Source organism: Eimeria necatrix, genomic scaffold, assembly GCF_000499385.1.
Source record: "Eimeria necatrix Houghton genomic scaffold, Enh_scaff678, whole genome shotgun sequence".
In the NCBI taxonomy this organism is placed as follows: domain Eukaryota; phylum Apicomplexa; class Conoidasida; order Eucoccidiorida; family Eimeriidae; genus Eimeria; species Eimeria necatrix.
This window is the reverse complement of record NW_013654513.1, coordinates 8,388-10,822: the sequence shown is the minus strand read 5'-3', so window position 1 is coordinate 10,822 and position 2,435 is coordinate 8,388. Positions and strand designations below refer to the sequence as shown.

The window sequence follows — 2,435 nt, the reverse complement described above, 5'->3', positions numbered from 1 at the left end:
ATTAACTTGCCACCAGCACTTCACCGTCAGCCACAGACTGCTGGTTTCCAGCAAACACTTGACCTGAAAAAATCCAAACACAACACCCTAAACCCTAAACCCTAAACCCTAAACCCTAAACCCTAAACCCTAAACCCTAAACCCTAAACCTACGCAGCATTTATTTGGGGCATCCGGAGGCTTCGGAAAACGCAAAGCAAATCGCTGGCACCTCTCCCGCAGCGCCAAACCCCAGACCCGCACTCCAAACCCTAAACACTAAACCCTAAACCCTAAACCCTAAACCCTAAACCCTAAACCCTACCGGTGGAGAGCAGCGCGCAGCTGCCTGGCAGCAGCCCCGGCAGGTGGTGGGGGGGATAAGGAGCAGCAGCAACTCCAATTGAAACATAACACTTAAAAGGGGTATAAGAGAGCAACTCCACTTCGAAGTAGGCCTCCGCCTGCAGCAAGGGTTTAGGGTTTAGGGTTTAGGGTTTAGGGTTTAGGGTTTAGGGTTTAGGGGTTCGAGCGCCGGCAAGCCGGGGAGCGCAATACCCCGCCGCCCCGGACTAAAGCCCAGCCGCAGATTGTGATCCGTAAACTCTTCACCCTAAACCCTAAACCCTAAACCCTAAACCCTAAACCCTAAACCCTAAACCCTAAACCCTAAACCCTCAAACTTTAGCCATTGGGCCTTAGTCCAAGAGCCTGGAAAGTCCAAGCCCCTCGCCTTCCACACCAAACCCTAGCCGCTGCCCGATGTGTCGTAAACCCTAAACCCCAAACCCCAAACCCCAACCCCCAAACCCCAAACCCTAAACCCTAAACCCTAAACCCTAAACCCTAAACCCTACTTGCTGGGGCAGGGGCAGCGAGGACTGGAGAACGACGGGGAAGGCCTCGACGAGCACAGCTTGTCCAATTTCTCCTTTTTTTTTGTCTCCAAAAGGCAAAAAAGGAGACAAAGTGGCTTGCTGCAGCAGCTCTTTGGAGGTTTGCAGCTGCTGCAGCAGCAAGTGCATGGTGTCGAAGCTAATGCTGCAGCAGCCGGGCTGCTGCTCCTCCACGGAGCACAGCCGGTTTGCTGCTGCTGCTGCTGCTGCAGCAGCAGCAGCAGCAGCGTCGGGAGCCCCGCCGGCCTCGCCGGAGGCCGGGGGGGCCCCTCCAGACGCCTGCGCTGCTGCTGCTGCTGCTGGTGCTGCTGCTGCTGCTGGTGCTGCTGCTGCTGCTGCTGCTGCTGCAGCAGGTGGGAGGGCCCCTTGAACCCGCACTGCCACGCCCTGGATGTGGGCAGTAGCAGCAGAAGGGACAATTGCGCTCCAGCGGTGGTTTCCCTGGCGGGGGGCAGCAGCAGCAGCAGCAGCAGCAGCAGCAGCAGCAGCAGCTTCCTCTTCAAAGCCCTCGGGCAGCTTCATGTGCCACTGGGAAGGGCCCTTGTCCATAACAACAGCCCTAAATCAACAGAAGCAGCACAACCAACTGCTGCTGCTGCTGCAGGTCAGGCAGCAGCAGCAGCTGCTTTCTTTCTCTGGTTGGGGGGAAATAAAGAGCAGCAGCAGCAGCAGCAGCAGCAGCAGCAGCAGCAGCAGCAACAGCAGCAGCTGCAGTTGGCCCGGCTCCTCTAGCAAGCAGTGCACCCCACTCTCTCCCCAAACACCGCCACCATCAGCAGCAGCAGCAGCAGCAGCAGCAGCAGCAGCAGCAGCAGCAGCAGCAGCAGCGGCGGACCAGTCGGCATCGGTGAAGGCGGGGGGCTGTTGGTCTGCTGCTGCTGCTTGCTGCTGCAGCCCGCGGGCCCGAAAGCCTTCGGAAAACAAAAAACAAATATCTGCTTCGACTTCAGTGCGGCGTTTGAAGGCCGCGCAGACGGCGCCCATCTTCAGGTGTACAGACACCGCAGCTCGCGGCCGCGGGTGTACGCGCAGCTCGCGCAGCTCGCTGCGGTGTACAGACACCCCACACTCCGCAGCAGCAGCACCGCAGACACCCCACACGCCGCAGCAGCAGCAGCAGCAGCAGCAGCTGCACAGACACCCCACACTCGGGCCTCAGGTCTACAGACACCTCAGCTTCCCGCGCAGGTGTACAGACAGCTCAGCCGGAGGCCGCAGGTGTACAGACAGCTCGGCTGCCCGCTTCAGGTGTACAGACACCTCGAGCTGGGGCCTCAGGTGTACAGACAGCTCGCTCTGAGGCCTCAGGTGTACAGACACCTCAGCTTCCCGCTTCAGGTGTGCAGACACCTCAGCCTGCAGCCTGAGGTGTACGTACACCTGAAGATCAGAGCGCTGCACCTCAGGGCGGGCGCTCAGGTGTACGTACACCTCAGGAGAAGGCCAGACCTCCGGTGTACGTACACCTCAGGCGCGGGAGTTCGGGTGTACGTACACCTGAGGAGAAGGCCAGCAGTGAGGTGTGCGGAAACAGCAGGGGCGGGCGCTGGGGTGTACGTA

General features: G+C 59.5%; 1 protein-coding gene across 1 annotated transcript; it reads right to left on the bottom strand.

Annotated features, from left to right (window-relative positions):
- Positions 1–818: 818 nt before the first annotated feature.
- On the bottom strand, positions 819–1,859 carry ENH_00070000 (hypothetical protein, conserved; the record flags this gene model as incomplete). The annotated part of the gene is made up of 2 exons (XM_013582509.1): positions 819–1,434; positions 1,711–1,859. 2 exons carry the CDS (start codon positions 1,857–1,859, stop codon positions 819–821), a joined length of 765 nt encoding a protein of 254 aa, XP_013437963.1.
- Positions 1,860–2,435: the final 576 nt, after the last annotated feature.